Below are 23,196 nucleotides of genomic sequence, written 5' to 3'. Positions count from 1 at the left end.
CTCAATGTCGAAATTGATTACTTGCCTACAATAAACCAGAATTTTTCTTTGCCAATCTAATGAACTTTACTATCTTCAGATATAATATTTTGAAGAAAACATCCAATGGTTACCATAACCTATACCGTCTCCATTTAAACTGACGAGATTGACAAGAAAAATATCAATTTATTCCGAGCCAGTATACAATTTTTTCATTGAGCACCATTTGAAAATCTTTGAATACAGAACTTTTCCCTTTCATCTCTACACAACAGCCCGAGCAATAAAATAAATATAATTTACAAATAAATAAATGGAAAACAAACAATGGAACAAAAACAATGGGACTTGCAACGAGCAATTATATTTATCTGTCAAAATTATAGAAATCACCTAATGGTGTTAGGAGAGAACAAGGGAAACGTATAAGATCGGATGAAATTCTAAGCTTGAAAAATAAATATAATTGCTCGTCCCTAGTCATGGAGGAGATTGAGGCACAAGTTAGACCTCAACCTCAGGGTCCTGCTCATTGAGCATTTGATAGAATGTATTAAGTTGTTTGAGTGCCACTCCTCTGCCGTCAGACTGATCAGAGTTGCTCCACACTTTGAATGCTGCAAGAGATATTGCGCCCTCTTGATGAAGACATTGAAAGCAGTCTAACAGTAAACCTGTGGGAAGTGAGAATAAACGGGCGGTTATCCCTTGTTCATCCTGCTGGGATCGAACTGAAAAATCCATTTACCCTTGCAGTAAGTCAAATTTATCGTCAGACTGATCAGAGTTGCTCCACACTTTGAATGCTGCAAGAGATATTGCGCCCTCTTGATGAAGACATTGAAAGCAGTCTAACAGCAAACCTGTGGGAAGTGAGAATAAACGAGCGGTTATCCCTTGTTCATCCTGCTGGGATCGAACTGAAAAATCCATTTATCCTATCCTTGCAGTAAGTCAAATTTATTTTAGCATGTTTAAAAGTATTACTAACTGAATTACACCTTCCTTACCTTTTGGGAATTCTAGAGTTTGGACTAGATTGAACACGGAATTGAGGACCTCGATCTCTTGATCTTCGGATAGTTCTAGGAGTTTATATACAAAAATATACTTGGGAAAATCATTTCTATTCAGCTGTCCTGCAATACAAACAGAAAACACAACGATAAATTTCATTAGTAAAGAAAGAGACGGCCTCACGAAATAGAAGGATGCTGTCAGTAATTTCCAAATCTTCGTGGTGGAATCACTAAGCGGTTGAGCGCTGCTACAACACTAGCAACTAACATGGAAATACGATTGGTTGTCAAAGAAACCAGTTTTTAACTTAGATAGATTGATGATTGTGTTAGGCATAAATGCTTGTCACAAATGTTGTTCCCTGCTGAATACACTGTGCTAAATTTTACGACTCGAACCACCAACCTCCAGATCCATACTGCACTGTATTAACCACTACACCACTGAAGTTCGCTGATTCAGAGATATACTTACCATTGTTTTTAATTATTGAAATCTCACAGATCGCACTAGTTAAGGCATGGTAATAACTGGCAGAAAGTTCCTTGGTTGACCCGAAATTGCCCTGAAATTAGACAAGACGAAATACCATTGAAAACAAAAGCAATTTGTTTGGACTTCTACAATGTACGGATTAGAGGGGGCAATATTGAGGTTCGGTTTATCAACAGTATTTATCAGACTGTTAAAGTTATTGGCTTGTTAAATTAACATTGATTCAAATGTGTTTTAACTGGCCTATAATTTTAACAGCCTGATAAAAGCAATTGATAAACCGAACCTTTGACTGTAACAATCTGTTTACTAGTACAATATAAGGATTAAACTTTTCAGTCCTGCCCGGGTAAGACAAAAGAATATTTACCTTGGACCAATTTACAAGATCGGTACACAGGCTCACAGCATCACAAGGATTATGTTCATGGGAGATGATGACATCTTTGATTCTAGTCTTAAGATCATCCTTCCTGTTAACTTTGATTACAGTAGACAAATCCGCTTTCTCCATGTTTGTCAGAAAGAAGAAGGGCTGTAGGGACAAATAAGACGACCGAGTTAAAACCATTTATGAACACACTGTATAATATTTATTACCACGTTAGTTCTTCTTCTTCTCAAAACTTTATTCTATTCTTTAGAGAATCGAACCCGGAACCCTAGAATGCAATTCATTCTATGCTAGATCAGTGTGATGTACTAAGGCTATGGAGGTTGATTCTGATCAGCATGAGGAACATTCAACGGGATGGGCATGCTACCACACAGACCACATGAGTCTAATGTGTCAGTTGTTTCAGTGGTGAAACTGTTCTTTTCATTTTTAAAAGAACTTACATATTCATTCGCTACTGATTCACTCTTGCTAATGAAGTCGGAAAGTTTCAGTCCACCTACATTCCATCGCTTCTGTAGCCACGTTGGTGCCTGAAAAAACGGGGAAATACACAAGTGTTAAAAGACCTAATTATCATTTACTTAGCTATCACAACCAACCTCAGTGGTGTTGTGGTTAGGGCAGTGGACTTCGGATCTGGAGGTAAGTGGTTCGAGTCCAAGTCAAGTCATAAAATTTAGCGTGGTGTAATAAGCAGGGAACGACATTTGTGATAAGCATTTATGCTTAACACAATTAAAATTCCTTTCTACATATCTACCACAAAAAAAAAACCTTTATCTTCTCTCCTCAGGGGCCTTTCTTTATAATGTTCAGTCCTATTCGGGCAGAATAACCAACCATTATTTAGGTGCATCAACATCATTTAAGTTGCAATCTGCGATGTAATATACAAACTCAATTCTTACTTTGTTATATCCGATTATTTTTAACAGCTCTTTGACTAGGGGTAAACGATGATCTATAGATTCTGTCTTAAGGCACTTGGTAGGGGTTTTCAAGTCCGTGAAGGAAATGACATCAACTTCTATTACAGGCGCTGTAACAAACGAAAAACATACGTGAGACATGAACACCAAGAGAGGGAACTGTAACTGCTAACGTACCGAAAGCGCAGAGAGAAGGAAGACAGGATAGGAGAAAGGCAGCCGTTCCGAGAACGAACTATATCTGTTTAGGATAAAATCCGCCAAGGGCGGGAATCGAACCCGTGACCTAGCCCTTAAAAGGCAGACGCGCTACCCTCCAAGTTAACAAGGCTGACGTATTTATTCAATATTATGTGTTGAATTAAAATACTATCCGCATGATGAGGTCAAGTGAGCCCTAAAGGCAGCGCTTACTAAACTTGAGGTGCAATAATCCTACATAGTGGACTCAGCATACAGGAATTTCGTCAGAAAAGACCCCCATTTCAATGTAATGTAATGCACTAAACTTACCAATAACCTCAGCTATATACTTGGATAAATAGGGAGTATCTGTGTACAGATCATTGGCTATTGTATTCTGGAAGAAGTCGAGCATTGCATCACAAATTACAACTTTGGTTACGCCATTCGAATAGAGTCGATTGATTAAATTGCCTATGTTCCTATGATAGTCTTCGTCCGACGATTGGGTGCCGATTTCGAAAGCAAAGTAGCACAGATCGACGCTCGAAATGTCTTTCTTGTCTTTGCTGCTCAGAAGATCCTGAAAAGAAAAAGAAAGAATCAATTTTAAATAAAAAACCTATAAAAAAAAGAAGCTTGCTTTGTTGAACCTTTTTATTTAGATCTCGCAATCATATTTTCTCTCTCTTCTTAAAGTTTGTTTATTGGCATACAAAAGAATTGAAGACCCAGGTTGAAATGTGACATAAAATCTTGGAAACCTTCCACACTAAATGAAAAATTTCTCCTACACATTACAAGTCCGACCACCATGCACCTATTTTCACGAGGGTTTTACTTTTATTACGTCGTGCATTCACAAATTCACGTCACTCCTTGAACTCCTTCTACATATAAGGAGGCTATACACTTCATGATCGCTGCGCCAGCTGTTCCGCAGTCCAGGGCCCTACACCGGGGCCTTTTAGATCATGACACATAATTGTGGTCAATAAGTCAATTCCAAAGACAAATCTCCTGCTACCATAAGTGTGTAGAGGCCCCAAATGTTAAAGGTGACCTCAGATGGTATCTAGATAGCTCTTCCACCGGGTACATTCTAGATTGTTAGGCATATGAAAAACTGAAAGAGCTACCTATCCGGTTGACAAAGAGTTCAAGATCCTTCTTCTTCTTCTTCGGCTTTTCCCGTGTACAGACGGGGTCGGCGTTTTTCGTCAGCCTTAACCAGGGTGATTGCTTTGGACTGACATTTGGTTTTGGCTACAAATTTTACGAGTGGATGCCCTTCGCACTCAACTTTCGCTATTGATAATAGCATAGGGAAATTTGTTTATAGTCCCTCAGCCAGACTGAGTAGTAGTAATAATAATAATAATAATAAAAATCTACTCACAGTAAAGTCGTCGTTATAGAAGTACTCGTCGAAGTAAAGCTTACAACAGTTCCTCTTCTCACTCAACTTCTTCTCCAGGAGGGTTCGGTCAGCTTCACTCATTTCCTTCCTCAGTTGTCGTCTCATGCTGGGAGGATCAGACTTAGTGCTCACGCCAGAGGGGGTGATCATCGTGTTATTGTTATGCAGGAGAGCATAGCGGTTCTCTGTAGGTGTGGTGGCCGCTGATGAGGATTTGTAATAGGGTCTGGAGAGGAGACAAGGGAAATCCGGACAATTAGGGTGATAATAATAGACTCTTGAATGGAAGGCAACCACTAGGCGAGGTTAACACCGGAGGCGTTCTCTACCACCTAACCCTTAGAGCTCCATTATTATGTGGTTAAATTCTCAAATAAATGAGGATAAAATTCCATGCCTCGGCTGGGTTCGAACCCAAGCCCTCCTGTTTACCAGGCGAGCGTCTTGACCACTACGCCACCGAGGCAGGATATAATTTAAACAGGGTTTTATTTACTTATTTGTAAACTTAACCTATAAACAAGACCTTGTTTAGACTGCGGGAATAAAGGAACTTTTCAGTCTCATTCTGGCAGGATAAACAAGGCATATTCTATTTAGGTAGATCCACCAGTTTGAAATACCAACACCTCTCTGCGGTTCAGAAAGAGCCAATTAAACATTACTAGAGACCATCACCCCGGTGTATGCCAGAAAAAAAGTAAAAAGATATCCTCTATTCCGCCATCACCATTCGGATACAGCTGAAGCCTAGCCTAAAAAGAAAAAAAAAACTAGCTTTTATTAGCTTTGAAACTACTGATAAAAACGCGAACGACATGCATAAAACAGTGAACGCACCTAAAGAAGAAGAAAATGAAAATGATAATCCTGGTAAACAGGAAGAAAAATAAAAAGAGAAATAAGGATAAAATTGAAACTACTGATAAAAACGCGAACGACATGCATAAAACAGTGAACGCACCTAAAGAAGAAGAAAATGAAAATGATAATCCTGGTAAATAGGAAGAAAAATAAAAAGAGAAATAAGGATAAAAATTTGACTGTAACAATCTGTTTACTAGTACAATATAAGGATTAAACTTTTCAGTCCTGCCCGGGTAAGACAAAAGAATATTTACCTTGGTCCAATTTACAAGATCGGTACATAGGCTCACAGCATCACAAGGATTATGTTCATGGGAGATGATGACATCTTTGATTCTAGTCTTAAGATCATCCTTCCTGTTAACTTTGATTACAGTAGACAAATCCGCTTTCTCCATGTTTGTCAGAAAGAAGAAGGGCTGTAGGGACAAATAAGACGACCGAGTTAAAACCATTTATGAACACACTGTATAATATTTATTACCACGTTAGTTCTTTTCTTCTTCAGGATAAAAATTTTCAAACTTACTTATAAGAGGAGTTAGTCTTATTGGTTCTAATATCACTATTGAAGCTTGGGTTAAAGCTATTGGAGTCTGAACCCTTATTAGTCCACATAGAATCTGATTGTTTGTTGATGTTGGATCCTTGGTTCCAGACATTCTTGTTGCTAGGTCCTAACTTTATATCCATGGGCGTATCCTGTTAACAGAAAGGTGTAAAAGGTGATTAACTTCAATTTTACATACAGTAATGAAATGATGAAAAATAAACCATGTGTGTAATTTATCGTACAAATAGTTTGATATGAATATAACCACATACATAAAATGCGTTTCATGCAATCACGCAACACCGTGTCACCAAAAATCTGAACCAGACAAACCAAAGGCATAAAGTTATAACGCTACTGTTTCAAAAATTGAGACGTGGCTCTTGCTTCACCACAAAAAAAAATATAGATTTATATTTACATGGGACTATGTGTCTGGTAATCCCAAGTTGATAGTCTACATATAATTGAAGCACTACTTACAGGACTTACACATACAAGAATTACCTTGGAGATTTTTTTTGTTATATAAACTTTGAAAAATAAATGTAACACTATTTCAATTCAATTCTTATCTGTTCTTGAACGCATTACTCACTCGAATAGACACAAACTTTGTTTTATCAAACTGATAGCTGGCCTTGTAAATGGGATTGTTTGGCTTGTTCCAGTCCTTCTGCTGCTGCTGGAAGGCAGACTTCCTGTCGTTATCCAGCATTGGTTTCTCTAGGGAATAGGGTTTATCCAGAAGAGGTTTCTTATTTACATTGCCAAACTTTTCCGACTCTGCCTCGTACTGAATTTGCTGTATGGTTTTCGGTTTGTTTTCGTTGCGACGTGGGATCCACTTGTTCTTCCGCAGATCAATCACATCTTGCAGCATGAACCGGACACGGGATGAAATAGCATGACTGTTCTTCTTGGAAGCGAGCTCCTCCATTGTGGTGAAATAGCCCTTCATTTGAGTCGGGTCTTTGTCCTGTGACGAATGGAACAGTATGGATTTATAATTAAACAAGTGAAAAAAAAAGGAATTTTAATTGTGTTGAGCATAAATGTTTGTCACAAGTGTCGTTCCCCGCTTAATATACTACGCTAAATTTTATGACTTGACTTGAACTCGAACAACCAACCTCCAGATTCAAAGTCCACCGTGCTAACCACTGCACCCCTGAGGTTGGTTGGCACGGTGGACTTTGAATTAAACAAGTTAGTAATGTCCGTGCTCCGCTACAAGGCCGAGGGGGAAAAAATCAAATATTCCACCTGCCATGCCAAAATAAAATAAATCCCTCGGTCGAATGTGACCATATCCCTAGCCTAAAGTACATTTTTGTTAGGTACTCCTTTTGCACTGTCTGCATGGACTATGCGAGGGACTTCAGATATATTGGGGCAGAATACACAAGATTTTATCCCATTTTTTCAGATATATACGGACAGAAGACACAAAATGTTATCCCATTATACTTACATGGCTTTCCAAATCCTTTCCTATGGTGGATAATAATTTACAGGCACGTTCCAAAGGCTCCTCCTCGGTTTTCTTCAACAGTTCAGATATGCAATGATGCATGATCTTTGTAGTCAACATATTTAATTTGTACAATTCTCCAATGAACCTACAGTTTCCAACTGACCGCTTTCGAATGAGTCTTTCTTCTTCTTCAAACATTAACCTAAAAGAAAATGGGGGATAAGAGTTAGGTTGAATTGTTTTACGAAAGTGTGAAACACTAGCGTCACGCTGCGTGGGTTCAGACTAACAACCAACCAATCAACCTTGCAAAAAAAAATACTTTGAACAAATACACGAAAAAATAAGCTTCAGATTTTATACACATTGATTTAATTGTGTTATACATTACTAGCCCAGAAGTACTAGATTAGCCCTAGTTTCACTTACCTCAGTTCTTTTTTCTTTTCTGGATCTTGTTCGGCTTCAATCTCATCTAATTTAATATCATTCTTTCTCTCTTCAAATTCATTCTTTTCAAATTCCTTCTGACATTTATTGAGCAGCAAGTTTTTGAAGTTTACAGACGGCCGCTTTCCGTCTTTATTCACAGGTTTCGTCTCATCTACTACCTCCCTCTTCATCATTTCATAACACATTTTGGCGTAGAACTCCGAGAAGCTTGGCTCGGCAATTGCTTTTTGAAAAACTAAATCTATAACTTTGTCCAGTCTTTTCGTTGTGTTGATGGGGAATTCTTTGAATTGCATTTTCATAGATTCGAAATTTTCCGGCGTTAGTTTGTTAAGAACACCACGCACTTGTTTATAAAACTTCTCATCTTCATCACAATTGTTGTTAGGTCTCCAAGCATTCTCTGACTCTCGTAGCTTGATGTCATCTTTCAGTGAGATGGATAGAACAATGTTGGGAGATTTTGGCGCAGGTTTGGGTACTTTGCCACCTTGTATGCTTCTTGCTTTGAGCACTGGTTGCTGTTGTCGTATGTTTTGTCGCATATTTCCTGGTTTATTTGCATAGTGAGGAAACAGAATGTCATTATTTCGACTACCGTGGGGCATTATATTGTGAGAGATGTTGCTATTTTTATTTGGATAAGATGGTTTGGAAAGATCTTTAAGAACGATTTCTAGATCGGGAAGGTTGGCAGGTTTTGGTTTCGACATTGCTTCAAATTGGAGTTCAAGCAGAAAGTCTCGACTGTATTTCTTAACGCCCTCCTGATTGATAGGACTCCATTGATCTGAGAAACAAACAGCGAAATATACGTGTTACACACTATTCATTTCATTCAAAAGGTATTTGACTCAACAAAATCAACATTTGAACTCATGATAAGCAGAATAGTTGGCTAATGAAATGGTATACACACCTTCTTGGTAATTATGTTTCAACTTGGGCAGGACTGTCTGTGTTTGAGCAGCAACAGAAGGAGGGGCTGGAGGTAGAACATCCTCCACCTCAGCAAGGATCTCCTTGTCTTCCTCTGGCTCTGGTGTGTTCTCCACGACAGAGAGTGGAGTTTCCACTGGACTGGGGGAGACAGTAGGTTCTGGAGTGGGGGAACGTGTTTGAGCTGGGGCCGCGGGAGGTGACTCTACCGAGGCTGGTAATTGAACAGGAGCCGTTGGAGGTAATGGAATCTGGTCTACGGGACCTGAGTGCACCGAACCCGAGGGAGATTTCTCACGTCTCTCATGACTGGAGGAGTCAGATTCTTCGGGGTGTTGAGATTCAGATGTTGACTGAGTCTGTACGAGTAAAAGTCAGGGGCCAATTGTGTTATTAAGTATTTCATATACAAAAAAAAAATCTTTATTATAAAACTACCTTTTTTCCTTCAAGTCATCTCAAAGAATAAACTTTCACTCTCGCAAAAATACGAAAGTGATTTAGCAGAAAATGGATAAAAGTAAATAGTAATAGAGCAGCTTTATGGACTGCTGAATTAAAAGAAAGGACCCTTTGCAAATCCGCCCTGGTAACGAAACGAAGCCTGTATTCTATTCATTTTTTCAATAATAAATCAAAATCAATTTAATAGGAAGTTTAATTCTCTAAATTCTAGAAAATCTAGAACATGAGAGGTGTCGTAGGGATTTTTCAATAATAAATCAAAATCAATTTAATAGGAAGTTTAATTCTCTAAATTCTAGAAAATCTAGAACATGAGAGGTGTCGTAGGGATATTTGGTAACAAATATCATCGCTACCAGTAGAGAGTCCACCTTCAAGATTCAATGATCCCAGAGCTGAGTCGGAGGAAGCAACACAATCTTATCCAAAGGTTATGTTTGCCAACTCAGATAGAAGAGATCACTGGACCTAGGTGGACGTGACCGCCAAATAAACAAACAGTTTCAAGCGTGTGTACCAGAGCAACCAAAAGACATTCTGGGTTGGAAGTCAGCTGGGGCAACAATGCGTTAGGAAATAAAGCCTGACATCAATCAGTTAAGTTAAAGTTACCAGCGTGTTTAGTTTTATTCTCCAAGTCTTCCCCAGCCACCCAGCATCGGTCGCCAGGTCCGGGCCGACCTTAAACAACAGACCAACCTAAACGTCTATGACAGTAGCACTAACTCACAAATCTGTTGTCCTATTCAACACAGTTTGGAGTTAAGTCCCTTCTTTAATTGCTCTTATTTAAAGAGAGGAAAAATAATATTGCTCAAGGAATTACTATACTTGTATTGAACCTAACAGATACTCACCACTGTAGAACCGGCCATATATGGGTACTGAAGATGATGTGGATAGACCTGGATAGAAAACAAAAAACAAATAAATATTAGGAAATTCTTAGCTGGAGTTTTGTTGTCCATTAAGTCTTTAAGATAATCCTTTAAGTCTTTAAGATAATAAAACAATTTTCTTGTGCTTGGCATGAGTATTTATTATGTTGTTTTGTTTCAAGTAAGTATTTTTAGGTTTGTACTCCAGGGCTGGGGTTGGAAGAAGGTCTGGCGGGAGGGGAATGAGTCAAGTGATTATGATTATGATTACCACCACTATGATGAGGTCGTGGCAGGATTTGTTGAGGAACAGGAGGCGAGTGATGGGATAGAGAATGATGTAAGAGATGCACTTGCTGCTGCTGGTGCTGATGATGGTGATGCTGATGCTGCTGCTGCTGAACCATCATGTGAGTCATGTGAGGTCTTTGGTGTTCATGCATCATACCAGGAGGTTCATGAGCCACTAAGTCTTTCCGCTCATATGAGGGTACATTGGCATGAGAAAGTTCCTCATTCTGAAATAAGTTCACGTCTTCATTATACACTGAAATTCCTTCAAATAGATTCTCACTTGTGAGAACAAAATACTATTATCCTTTCCAGTTTTAATTTAAGAATTAGGTATCTACAAAAGCTTTATTGAGGGTATTAACATATGCAACTTACATGATGTGAAGGAGGATGGTGTTGATGCTGTGGTGGTGGTGGAGGTTGTTGTGGGTGATGGTGGTGTGGATGGTGATGTTCCGAATGATGGGATGACATGTTACCACCATCTTGATTCTGAAAATGAGACATTAGTGATAATGTTAACATCCAAAGGTTTGAATAATTTACAAAATAAATATGCCTAATGTGAAAGCAGAAATAAAGTCAAGACTTTTACATTAGCATCAGTGTTGTCTGCTTTGGTTTAATTTCCTTTCAATACATAAAAGCTTCAAGAACATTGATCTGAGTATGTTACCTGATGTGGCATGCTAGTGGGCTGTGGTTGTTCTCGCTGCTGGGGAGGCTGTGACATTTGCTGTTGGTCCATGTCCTCCAATATATTTCGCTTTGTCTTGGGGTCTAAAATGGGGATAATGTTCTTCTTACGCTGAGGATGTGGGGCTTTCCCTGGTGGCCCACCAGGAGGTTGGGGTGCAGGGCCCGGGGCCGGCTGATGTTGAGTGGGCCCTGGAGGCCCGTAGCTAGACGTCTGTGTGTACATGTGACTGGGAAGGGAGGCCAGAGAGTGGGGAGGGAGGGAGGAGGGCATAGGTGGTTGAGATGAAGTAGGCAAGATTTGTGCTGTCTGTTGAGGTGGCAGCCGCTGCTGTTGATCTAAATATCAAACAAGACAATAGGATCATCACTTCATCAGTCACACAAGAGGTCAAGAGTACAAACTAAAGTCTTATTAGATAGATATTTATTTATTTAAACTTAAGTTTAAAAAGTTTAAATTAATAAAGTCTTATTCTAAGTACATATCAAGTACACCCGAAAATAATACTTTTGAAGTATCACCACAAACATCAATAATTTATAAGTTCCTAAGTAAATAATGATTTATTTTTTCTTCTCCATATCTACTTATAAAAACAAACACTTACATTGCTGTGTGTGAGGCTGTGAATTTATCAAGTAGACTAACTGTGGATTTTGAGGATGAGGGTACTGAAACATGAAAGCACAAAGTATTTCAATTTGAAAATTTTCAATAACAGGAGGCGAGTGATGGGATAGAGAATGATGTAAGAGATGCACTTGCTGCTGCTGGTGCTGATGATGGTGATGCTGATGCCAGTGCCAAAACTGGACATCTTGGAAATTTAACCTTAATATAACTAATTAATATCAACTTTGCCATAAATACCATAATAATATACAAACAGATTCCTTTTGATTTTAGCTTTTATTCAAGACCAAAACCATTGAAATTGGCTGCTTGTTTCAAAAGTTATGAGTTTTTCGTGTTTTCCCTAAAAATGTCCATTTTTGAACTTGTGACTAATATAGCATTAATAAGCTCTTAGGTCATGTAAAAGACCCATAAGTGGTCCAACATGAAGTCAATATATAAAAATTTAGGGGTAAATGCAAGTGTGAGCAGAGGGAACTAGGAGAGAAAGGGAGGGGTAGTTTTCAATAGATCATTTTATGACAAGGTAAGTATGTACATACAAGTATTCAGGTGAGCATTCTTGATAACAACTATTGATTTGAATTAGAACTGATATTATCTTCCCCGAGTAGGTCAGGTTGGTAATTGGGTATTTCATTTTGATAGGGGTAAAAAACATGGTAAAAATTTTCTTAAAGATAAATGGACCTTGTGGGTGTCGGGGAGAATTTGAAAACTCTTCCAGTGTTAGCAACATCAGAAGATAGGAACTTCTTGGAACATTTGAATGCTCCAACAATTTCCCACGAGATGGAGGAATTTTATGCCTAGGAGGAATTTTTACCTAGTTATAACTTCAACATGATCAAGTGTAGGCAATGTAGTTTCAAACCCTTTGATTTATATAACATTACTTTGATATTGTGTGAAGTTTACTTGAATATTATTGGGTAGTGGGTACTATTCTAGCTTTAAGAATCATAGCAGAACAGTTCAAAGGAAAACTTACTTGGGGCAGGATAACGTCCAGCTCCGAACATAAACCTGTTATTGGTCTGACCCAGGGGTTTGGACATGGTTAGCTAATTTGTTTAAAGTCTTGTCAGAGGATAATTATCACTTCAGAAACGTTCATTTTCCTATAAATACTTAAAAAGACACAAAACTAACGAGTATTACACAGAAATAGTATATTTTCACTGTAAAAAGTCACGGATTTCTGAGATCTTTAGTCGTACAAAGCCTTTCAACATAAATGAAAATGAATCCAATGTTTTCCATTCCTTCATTTCCTTTCTATAAGCGGCCATTGCAAAATCCAAAGAGGAATGGACGCACAAAGAAGAAAACGCACCTCTATAGCTACGCGCGGCAAATTTTGAAAACGTTTTCAAAAATAGATTTGGATCAATATTAAGGCTATGCTTATGAATACTAACACCAATAACAAGATGTGTTAAGAATACACATTATAGCTACAACAAGTTGAAGTGTGTTCAATCATAACAAGTGCAGAAATAAATATGAAATAGCGATACAAAAATGTACCAAATTCTACAACAACTTACCTTTAAAGTCAACTTCTCCATTACCGTCTTCATCAAATATGTCTATTACTCGTTGCACCAGTGGATTCTGCTGAAGCTCAGGCAACGACATGAACTCATCTATGCTGAGAGCACCAGAATTATCCAGGTCCAATTTTCTAAAACGCTTACCAAGTCTTCTAATTTCATCAGCATCAACTGGGGGAAAAACAAGTCGGTATCAAATAGTAACAGTTGCATTTACTTGGGTGGTGTTTCAAAGTCAAAGAGCTGAAAAATGAGGAACTAGGGATTTTTTCTTTTTCTTCTATGACTTCTAGAGCCCGAGATAAAAGGAATCTTTTTGTATATTATTATGGTATTTATGGCAAAGTTGATATTAATTAGTTATATTAAGGTTAAATTTCCAAGATGTCCAGTTTTGGCACTGTTAAAAAAAATTGTCCCCTTTTGGAACTGGGCTACTCAATTTGAATATGGATGTGATCCTGAAATGGCTCAGACCATATGACCGTTTTCTTATTCTATTTCTAGTCACTAAGTAGTGCTAGGTTAGAATGAAAGGGATACCATGTTAGGTAGGTACCTACCAATTCAAAGACAAAAATAATGAATATTTTTGGTAAATACTTGACAACTATCTCAGTTACATTATCAATTGAAAACTTTTTTCAGCAAATAATGATGTTCAATTGTGATGAATATTTATGTTCAATTGTTCATCTTTTATCACCTTTTTTCTAAGTGTAAGTGTAGTCCAAATCAAGATCAATAATATACCTACTCTTATTTAGTGACAAGTTCAATTCAGTGGAAGGCTTGATAGAGGACCAATCATTCTTTATGTCATTTGACACTTCATGGATATAAACAAAATTCATCATTATGGTGAAGACAGTTTCAAGTTGAAAATTAACCTTTATGAATTTGTTCTGAATTGATTTCAATATCCAAGTAGGTATTTGATGAATATTGTCAAGCTCGAATATTGATCAGATTTGGTTTTTGGTAAAGTAGGTACTACTTGACTGTGGTGTTGGTAATGTAATAAGTAGGTACCTAGCTATTTAACATAGGTACCCTTTTGTATTTATTTAAATAATTATGTTGCTTGACATTTCTTACCATGTATTTAGGAGCAACAATTTATTATTGTATGTACAGGGTGGCACAGAAGTAACCTGATAAAGTTAAAGTTCAATAACTTTCTTTGTATTAATATTTTTTTCTCCTGTCTTCAGATTATTGTAAAGAACCCTTGGGGAATTTATTGTGGTAAATTTTAATATGCTACAAAAAATTAAACTCCTCGAAATTTATTTTCAAAATTGACACTCAATTAGAACTTTTTGAAAATCCGAAAATTTCCATGGCCTGCAAACTCTCCTGAAATGTCAACCCAGACTTTTTTCTGGGCTTACTTACCTCAAAGAAAGAGTGTATGTCAACAAACCTAGGACTCCCCAAGAGCTGAAGAACAATGTTTGAGAAGTTCAAGCCCTAGTACCAAACATTTTGAGCCAGAATGTGCAAAAAAGCCTGAATGTGCAAATGTGTGACATTGAAAATGGACAGCATTTTCGCGACCTTATTTTTCATGTACCTATAGTATAGAAAAATTCCCCAATCCCCTAAAATGATTTTATAAAATAAAAGTTGTAAAAACGAGAAGAATTATAAAAATATAACAGAAAAACTTAATCAGGTTACTTCTGTGCCACCCTGTATATTTTCATTTCAATTTCAAATGTAGGTTTAGATAGCTTCTGTATCAAATCAAATCAAATCATGATATCTTTGTGGTAAAACAGAGAGCTTTCTCACAACTTTGTGGGTATCACAGTATTACAAGTCTTTCATTTACTCAATCATCATAATATTTATTATCGCTCGTCTCTTCGACTTGTAATACCGCCACTGGTTGTTACTCAATTAAAGTAGCTACTGAATTGTCCTCACAAGGCTGAGTGCACCCCGAACTCCAAGCACAGAGCCGAAAAAAACCTCGGCCCCGCCGGGAATCGAATCCCGACCTGCGTGCAAGCCTGGTGTGATACCCACTCGGCCACAGACGTTGCTTTTATTATAGAGCATGGCAAGGGTTAGGTGGTAGAGAACACCTTCCACTCAAGATTCTATTATTATTATAACTTGAATAAATAAATACTGAAAAGAGATCTTGAACTTAAGCAAGTACATTTTTTCCTCTTTTTTGTAACTTAAAACTAAAGATGACATCTTTTATGGAATAGAATGTGTAGTGCAGGGTTTTCCAACTTTCATGTGTATGGGGGCCACATGCTATATTGACAGGTACTTTGTGGGCCAAATACACAAGGGAGAAGGCCTATATCCAGGATTTTTTTTAAAAGTAGGGGTGGATGCTCCACATTTTTAGAGTCCATCCCATAGTAAAAGAGCAAAAATGGAGCGCGAGGGGGACCATGGAAAAAGCTCTGTGGGCCACAAAAATGGTCTGGTGGTCCAAATGTGGCCTGTGGGCCGCTAGTTGGAAATCGCTGGTGTAGTGCATACCACAAGTGCATATTTGTGTATGATTATGATTACCTTTGCACAGATTCTGAACCTCCTCACATGGTCAACAGCATTGGGACAATGAACAACCTGCAGACTAACGCATACCAGCCAGCCCCTCCTCATCAAGTCCAGTATGCTCACCAGGTTCGACCCAGCAACCTACCACCCAACGTACACATACAGATGCACACAGCTGTATCCAATCCTACCAACAGTGAGTAATCAGTAGATTATGCATAATAATTGGAAAATACTTATCTCAATGTATGAATGTCCAATTTGTATAGGTCCTAATCAAAGTTTGTATAAGAAGTTTAGCACAACCTAATGCCCACTGTGATGATTCATTGCACTACAATTCATAACAATTTGTTTCTCTTCCAGATAATGTGCATTACCAACAGAGGTCAAATAATCTCACACCAAATATATCTGGGCAGATGGTACCTATTTGGCGCTGAAATGATCAATTGAGTAGCTATTTGTATGTGAGTACCTGATTGAGTGAAGTGAATACTTTCAACGCTAAAGTTATGAACTAATGACATGCTTATGACAGAAGTATTGACTTTATTAATATTCATGTTATTTTTCCTTCTATTATAGGAGAATATTCATTTTATTTTTCCTTCTAACCTAGGAGAATATTCATGTTATTTTTCTTTCTATCCTAGAAGAGAATATTCATGTTATTTTTCCTTCTATCATAGGAGAATATTCATTTTATTTTTCCTTCTAACCTAGGAGAATATCCATGTTATTTTTCCTTCTATCATAGGAGAAGCATATGTAAACCGGGCTAGCGCTGTGGCTCCAACACAACCCCCTATGCCTAGTATTTCTCAGCCTACCATAGTGCTGAAAAGGTCAGACAACGCCTCGAAATTCTTCAATGTGAACAATAGCAGTAGTCAGCCGTCAGTCAACGAAGGACCCAGTCTGAGCAGCCAAGCTGCCAATGAAGGATCCAATAATCAATCGACCGAACAGTTCTACCCTAGCTCGAATAATCAGGTTGGTGAAAAGTATAAAAAAGCCTGAATGTGCAAATGTGTGACATTGAAAATGGACAGCATTTTCGCGACCTTATTTTTCATGTACCTATAGTATAGAAAAATTCCCCAATCCCCTAAAATGATTTTATGAAGAACAACGTTTGAGAAGTTCAAGCCCTAGTACCAAACATTTTGAGCCAGAATGTGCAAAAAAGCCTGAATGTGCAAATGTGTGACATTGAAAATGGACAGCATTTTCGCGACCTTATTTTTCATGTACCTATAGTATAGAAAAAATTCCCCAATCCCCTAAAATGATTTTACAAAATAAAAGTTGTAAAAACGAGAAGAATTATAAAAATATAACAGAAAAACTTAATCAGGTTACTTCTGTGCCACCCTGTATATTTTCATTTCAATTTCAAATGTAGGTTTAGATAGCTTCTGTATCAACTTAATCAGGTTACTTCTGTGCCACCCTGTATATTTTCATTTCAATTTCAAATGTAGGTTTAGATAGCTTCTGTATCAAATCAAATCAAATCATGATATCTTTGTGGTAAAACAGAGAGCTTTCTCACAACTTTGTGGGTATCACAGTATTACAAGTCTTTCATTTACTCAATCATCATAATATTTATTATCGCTCGTCTCTTCGACTTGTAATACCGCCACTGGTTGTTACTCAATTAAAGTAGCTACTGAATTGTCCTCACAAGGCTGAGTGCACCCCGAACTCCAAGCACAGAGCCGAAAAAAACCTCGGCCCCGCCGGGAATCGAATCCCGACCTGCGTGCAACAAGGCTGAGTGCACCCCGAACTCCAAGCACAGAGCCGAAAAAAACCTCGGCCCCGCCGGGAATCGAATCCCGACCTAACAAATAATACTGGCAGAATCATCAATTTTCGTATACAATAAAATGACAGAAAGTGACAAATATCTAGATAGAGTTTAAATCCCTTTTGAGCTTTTTCACCGTATAGCAAAACTTTTTAGAAGATGTGACCCATATACTCGTACATACAAACAAACAGAGCTGTCAAGGGAAAAAAAACATGTAATAAAAATAAAAAAGAGAAGGTTGGGTTTATGATACTGGAATAAATAAGGTACCTTTTGAGCTTTTTCACCGTATAGCAAAACTTTTTAGAAGATGTGACCCATATACTCGTACATACAAACAAACAGAGCTGTCAAGGGGAAAAAAAAACATGTAATAAAAATAAAAAAGAGAAGGTTGGGTTTATGATACTGGAATAAATAAGGTAAAAAAAGTAAACATTATAATTGCATATAATGATTGCACAATTAATCAATGGTAGAAAGAAACAATATTCAGAACTAGAAAAGGTAGGTAGATTTAAGGGGGAGAACGAAAGAATTAAGAGTAAATGAACGAAATAGAGAAGAAAAAAAAAGAAGTAATGGATTTAGAGCACAAGAGAAAGAAAGATGGATGTGAAATAAACAGAAAAAATCGTTAACTTTTTGCTTTCAGTACTAATTGATAGGAATATTTTTCAAGTCTTTAAAAAGTGAACATCCACGGGGAACATAATACATCCATTTTAGCCCATTTTCTTTATAATTTTATATACGAATAGGTACAGACTTAAACGTTAAAATTCTTCAAATGTTCATTCTTTTCTAATTCTCAGATAACCATTTGTTTTTCGGTATGCACGAGTATCATTATGAATTCAATCTTAATATTTGGCTATACCAAAATTTATACACTGTAAACATTTCATACAAAAAAGTTGTACAACTGTCCTAGTCTATTGTTTATTAATATTTGGCTATACCAAAATTTATACACTGTAAACATTTCATACAAAAAAGTTGTACAACTGTCCTAGTCTATTGTTTATTTTTTTGCACCAATCAGAGCGCGAGCTTTATCAATTACATGGACGTCAGAACCATTCGATTTTGAACAAAGTGCTTATTAAAAGTGAAGCCTAAAGGTCCGTCTACACTTTCGCCGATGTCGATCGATCATATTTGTTACGATAGTACTAACAAGCTGAGCCCGTCATCCCAACGGGAATTTTTTAGCCCGTAGTTTATTCGATCGTGATTAGAGAAAATCAGTATACCTATGTACGCGATTGGGGTTTCATCCTCCATTCGACTACAAATGTTTTTGAACAAAGTGCTTATTAAAAGTGAAGCCTAAAGGTCCGTCTACACTTTCGCCGATGTCGATCGATCATATTTGTTACGATAGTATTAACAAGCTGAGCCCGTCCCAACGGGAATTTTTTAGCCCGTAGTTTATTCGATCGTGATTAGAGAAAATCAGTAATCAGTATACCTATGTACGCGATTGGGGTTTCATCCTCCATTCGACTACAAATGACCTGCCTCCTCACATTTACCTCAGCCCGAGTACCTAGGGCCGGAAACAGCTAGCGGCAGCAAATTTCCCCAGATGTTCACCTATCTGGATACCAACCAACGTCTCCTCAATTTAACCTCATTCAGCCTGAGTGGAGCCGGGAACCCAGCAGCATGCGGATTCCCCAGATGGTCACCATCCAGGTACTAACCACGCGCAACGTTGCTTAACTTCAGTGATCCGTGGGTAACTGGTGCATTCAACGTGCTATCGCTGCTGGTGAATTCAATCACAAAATGTAGTCAAAGGGCTGACATTGGTTAAAATCTTTCTTTAATGGGCTGAAATGGGCATATATTTGTTTGTAATATGTATATTTTGAAGGGTGGGTAAATATAAAGGTGTTCTATTCAATTATATTAATTTTTTGGTAGTAGGTAGGCAATTTGAATTCAATCACAAAATGTAGTCAAAGGGCTGACATTGGTTAAAATCTTTCTTTAATGGGCTGAAATGGGCATATATTTGTTTGTAATGTGTATATTTTGAAGGGTGGGTAAGTATAAAGGTTTTCTATTCAATTATATTAATTTTTTGGTAGTAGGTAGGCAAATTGAAAAGAAAAAAATCTTAACTTATTATCTACTTAGGTTTTTAATGCTATAAAATAAAACCAGGGGGAGATGGTGTGATAATTATTCATTCTACTCGTATCTGAAGGGAAGACGTTAGCATTTTATCTAGAGTTTAAGATGGTAGGTAAATTGCATAGATGCAATGAAACAAATAATACTGGCAGAATCATCAATTTTCGTATACAATAAAATGACAGAAAGTGACAAATATCTAGATAGAGTTTAAATCAAAAAATTATCTCCGGTATTATTAAAATAACAAAGAGTAAGGCTAATTTTACTCTCGGCTAGAAACGGAGTTTATAGTTCAAAAAGTCTACATTATTGTTACTTACTCTAACTATGCTAGAATAAAGGTCTGGACAGTAAATGAAAATATGTAATAATAATAAGAATACTTCTATAAATATTATTCAAGATATAAATCTAGGAGTGTTTAAACAAATAAGGTGTTAAGGTAGGCACACAAGAAAATAACAATAATTTGGCACCACCGCCATTGGTGATAAAGCAGTAATGAAAAAGTTTACACATATTTATTATCTGATGTAGAAGCTGGTTTGTAGGTACTGTGATACATAGGTACCACCATATTTCAAGGCTCAGCAAGACTTCTGACTACGAAAAAGGGCTAAGGATTACATAATTTACCCTACCCTTCGGTCTTAGAGTGTTAACATTTTGGTTTCTGCACAGATGTGGTTAACATGGAGTTAGAAACCCAGGAAATTTCCAGCTCATAGACCTCCCAGCCTTGGCTTTGGGTAATAAAATAGACAAACTTTGGTTTAGAGTAAAAGATTAGAAAAAGAACACTAACCTATGTAAGGTACAAAGGACATTAGCCCCTGGGTTTACAGTCTCATGTTGAAATGCACTTTGGGTTTCTGTGTGAACACAGACACACGAAAAAGGTTCAGAAATATACAAACATAATAGGTTCAACCCAGGGGTAAGTAAGTGCAGAGACAGGAGTGGGAAAAACTTCTTCAGCAAGGTATCAGCTCTGGGATCTATGAGTATTACCTACTTCTAAATTACCTACCTATTTTCAATGTAAAATAGATTTTTTCCCTCAGATCTATCTTTCATTCCGTCTGTCTCTACACTTCAAGGATGTATACGAGGTTTAAATAAATCTTCAATATAATACTTTTTTGTGGTGTTAAAATTTTATAAAGGAACGCTAGTAAAATATCATCTACCAATTAAAAATATCTTCGTACAGGAGACTATTCCTGAAAAGAATGATGTTGCACATTAGAAACTAAAAGTGAAATACGTCAATATGAGGAAATCGTAAAGAAACATTCTAAATAACATACCCTATGTTCACTTGAGAAGAACATCATCCCTCTCAGAAGTAGACCTACGAGTAGGTAGAACACAAAAGTCGACATACGTAAGAAAATTAGACAACACTAAGTACCTACACAAAGTAGGTAGTAGGTGTACCTAATTTAGGGTGGGGGGGGCGATCGGAAGAAACAGAAATCAAATAGATTTTTAGGTCTATGTACAAAAATCATATTAGGTAGTAATCAAGTAATTATACGTAGTGAAAATAAATACAATGAATACCTACAGGTACCGAATTAATCAGTAATATAATAAAGCTGAAAATTTTTTTTGGGATGGGGGATTTTTTTTTTTTTTTAAAGGGTTAATTTTTTTTTTTTTTTTTTTTTTTTTTTTTTTTTTTTTTTCTTAAACTAGTGCTTAAGAGCTTTAGGACCGAATCACGTAGAGACTCGCAAGGGCAGAGAGATATAGGTATGTCCCCATACCTAAATTACTCACTCAAGTGCGTGCACTTGAGTATTTTCTTACCACTATGGATTATTTGGCCCTTTGATTATTACTATCTCGACTTTCGTTTTTTCTCAAACAAAAACTTAAAAAAACGTCCTTAGGACAGGTAATTAACTACTAAAAAAAAAATACTGGTAATAAATTAATAACAAATAAAATAGGTAGGTAGAATGTTTAAATGGAATGGGTCAATGTTTAAAAAGAAAAAGGTGAAAACCCATGGTATGTAATTAAATGAAAAGGGCACATTAATCTATGTAGGTAGGTATAAGTACAATAAAATTACTATAGACTAAAACTAAAATGACACACCCATAATTTTCACCATCTATTGTGATCTCCAATAATTTGAAATCAAACAGAGAACAACTATGTACACAGAAAAACACAATTTGCAAGATATTTTCATCAAATCATCACTTTTGGGTCTAGACCCTAGTTCCTTCTGTCTGGTTAAAGAAAAGAACTATGGAAATCAAAGATCTTGTGTCAAACCAATTATTTTTGCATTCAACAGACCAGACACAAATTTGGTAATGGAGTCTACACAAACACAGAAATTTTAACCCAACAAAGTTCCTAAATGAATCAATATACATGTAAAACATCCAGACTTCACATCATACCTCACATTGTTACACAAATGAACATTTATTTAAGTGAGTGAGTATTTAAATATTGAATGTAGGAAACATGGTTATAATACTAGCTGTGCTAACACTACAAAACTCTTCAAAATTAATTTTGCCATCTTCATCTTTGTCAGCAAACAATATGGTCTTGTCTACAATTTGCTGTAATTGGGCATCTTTCAAGTTATTGCCAACCATCATTTTTAAAACCTACAACAGATGGGAAATAAGAAAATGATATTGAGTACAGGTACTTAATTAAAAAAATACCTATTGTGTATAAAAGCCAATCCATGTTATAATTGTTATGTTTATAGGTAATTGTGAATAAAGTTAGTGATGATTCAAAGTTTTAATTTGTTACATAACTCTAGAATGCTTAGTCTCACTTTTTTTACTTACTTGGAAAAGTTCTCCATTTGAAATGAATCCATCATTGTCCATATCATAGATCCTAAATGCAAATCTCAACTTAGATTCCTTATCACCTTTCACACTGAACTGTGACACACCCTGAATAAATTCTGAAACAAATTGATATAAAATAATATAATATATAAATGTGGAATCCACATTGTGGATGGATGGAAAATGAGCTGGTTTAGATAGAGGATCAATATCCTTATCACCTTTCACACTGAACTGTGACACACCCTGAATAAATTCTGAAACAAATTGATATAAAATAATATAATATATAAATGTGGATGGATGGAAAATGAGCTGGTTTAGATAGAGGATCAATACCATTTTCAATGTCACACATTTGCACATTCAGGCTTTTTTGCACATTCTGGCTCAAAATGTTTGGTACTAGGGCTTGAACTTCTCAAACGTTGTTCTTCAGCTCTTGGGGAGTCCTAGGTTTGTTGACATACACTCTTTCTTTGAGGTAAGTAAGCCCAGACATTAGTTCATAACTTTAGCGTTGAAAGTATTCACTTCACTCAATCAGGTACTCACATACAAATAGCTACTCAATTGATCATTTCAGCACCAAATAGGACCGGGCCAACCATAT

General features: G+C 36.8%; 2 protein-coding genes and 1 pseudogene across 2 annotated transcripts; all 3 read right to left on the bottom strand.

Moving 5' to 3' along the window:
- Nucleotides 1-191: 191 nt before the first annotated feature.
- On the bottom strand, nt 192-9,083 carry LOC103513015 (eukaryotic translation initiation factor 4 gamma 3; the record flags this gene model as incomplete). Its single annotated transcript, XM_026826324.1, has 13 exons — nt 192-656; nt 993-1,121; nt 1,477-1,567; nt 1,868-2,032; nt 2,338-2,427; nt 2,806-2,936; nt 3,340-3,592; nt 4,409-4,655; nt 5,826-5,998; nt 6,448-6,828; nt 7,324-7,528; nt 7,756-8,569; nt 8,699-9,083. Coding segments are annotated over 13 exons (3,234 nt in total), but the record flags the coding sequence as incomplete, so codon positions are not given.
- A 1,169-nt stretch (nt 9,084-10,252) lies between these two features.
- LOC103513014 (G-box-binding factor-like) lies at nt 10,253-12,749 on the bottom strand. Its single transcript, XM_008477822.1, has 5 exons — nt 12,683-12,749; nt 11,663-11,872; nt 11,032-11,390; nt 10,731-10,847; nt 10,253-10,579 (listed from the first exon to the last, which is right to left on the bottom strand). The coding sequence occupies exons 1-5, from the start codon at nt 12,747-12,749 to the stop codon at nt 10,253-10,255; spliced, it is 1,080 nt and encodes a 359-aa protein (XP_008476044.1).
- A 6,510-nt stretch (nt 12,750-19,259) lies between these two features.
- On the bottom strand, nt 19,260-19,377 carry LOC113468976 (annotated as a pseudogene).
- Nucleotides 19,378-23,196: the final 3,819 nt, after the last annotated feature.

The sequence above is a fragment of the Diaphorina citri genome, unplaced genomic scaffold (genome assembly GCF_000475195.1).
Source record: "Diaphorina citri unplaced genomic scaffold, Diaci psyllid genome assembly version 1.1 scaffold911, whole genome shotgun sequence".
Lineage (NCBI taxonomy): Eukaryota > Metazoa > Arthropoda > Insecta > Hemiptera > Psyllidae > Diaphorina > Diaphorina citri.
Note: the sequence above shows the minus strand (reverse complement) of the source record. Positions and strands in the feature narration are given on the sequence as shown.